General features: G+C 67.1%; 1 protein-coding gene across 1 annotated transcript; it reads right to left on the bottom strand.

The window, feature by feature from the left end:
* Window positions 1-128: 128 nt before the first annotated feature.
* On the bottom strand, window positions 129-1,149 carry LOC108525449 (homeobox protein EMX2-like). The gene has a single exon (XM_017866420.1). The coding sequence runs from the start codon at window positions 1,103-1,105 to the stop codon at window positions 476-478; it is 630 nt and encodes a 209-aa protein (XP_017721909.1). The 5' UTR covers window positions 1,106-1,149; the 3' UTR covers window positions 129-475.
* Window positions 1,150-1,155: the final 6 nt, after the last annotated feature.

The raw sequence follows: 1,155 nt of genomic DNA, 5'->3' as shown, positions 1-1,155 counted from the left end.
TTTTAAGAAAGAAAACAAAACCAGACCGAACCTGCCTTCCCGCTGTGGCTGCTCGGCGCCCCAATTGAGCAGGTCGCGGCGAGAGCGCCGAGCCCTGGAGCTTTCCTCCCGCACGGGTTCCCGCCCCTCCCCAGGCCTCCGAAAAGCAGGAAAGAAAAAACAAATCCCATACTTTTCGCCCGGGGCGCGAGGGTCCTCTCGCCTCCAGAAGAGGGTGGAAGACCAAGAAGTGGTGGGTCTGGACTGAATGGGCGCAAAGTGGGTGGTGAACAGGGTCGAACGCAGTCGAAAGCAAGCCTGGCGGCCGAGTCCTGTCCGCGCCCCTCGGAGCCAGAACGGTTGGGGGCATTGCCGAGGGTACCAGGAGCCTGGGGACCCCGCAGGCTCTGGGCTCCGCGGCCCCGGGCACGCACAGCCTGCTCGGATACGAGCGCACTGGGGGACAACTTCTCCGTTCGCACCCCTTCCCAAAGGGTCAAGCAGCCCTCAGGCTATCACTCCAAATCGGTCGTAGCTTAGGAGACTGGGGATCGACACCACGACCGGCCCCGCGCCGCCTAGTTTCCCAACAGGGCGCGCTGGCCCGCGAGCCGGAGAAACCTCCGCCCAGGCCTTGCCAAGCGCCCACCCGGAACAGGCCGGGGGCAGTAAAGGATGCGGCGGGAACGGCGCTTTGCAGTTCCGCGACGTGGCACGTACCTTGGAAGCGATGACCCAGATATCGGTAGCGGTGGATGAGCCAGGGGTAGAAGGTGGACGGATCCCGCTGCTGCGAGGCGAAGAGGGGGTGTGGCGAGTGCGAAGAGGGTAGGGGGTGGGCGGCCAGGGCGTGCGGCGGCGGCACCGGGTGCACTGGCACGGCGGGGTTGGGCGGGTGCGAGACCGCCTCGGCGAACACCAAGTCCGGGTTGGAGTAGACGCCCCTACCGGCGGCGGCGGCTGCGGCCGAGTGGAAGCCGTTGAGGAACGGATTTATGGGGCTGGAGTTAGCGTAGCTGAGTGCCGCGGGACGGATGGGGTCCTCGGAGCGCGAGGCGGGCAGGGGACTGTCCTTGGCCACCAGCGATTCGATGGTGAAGCAGCGCTTGGGCGCCGGCTGGAACATGCTGCGCCGAGGAGCGGGCGCCCTGGGCTCCCAGCTCCCGGCGACCGCCG

Source organism: Rhinopithecus bieti, unplaced genomic scaffold (genome assembly GCF_001698545.2).
Source record: "Rhinopithecus bieti isolate Rb0 unplaced genomic scaffold, ASM169854v2 scaffold_53555, whole genome shotgun sequence".
Classification (NCBI taxonomy): domain Eukaryota; kingdom Metazoa; phylum Chordata; class Mammalia; order Primates; family Cercopithecidae; genus Rhinopithecus; species Rhinopithecus bieti.
The sequence above is the reverse complement of the archived record's forward strand: the minus strand, read 5'-3'. Positions and strand labels throughout refer to the sequence as shown.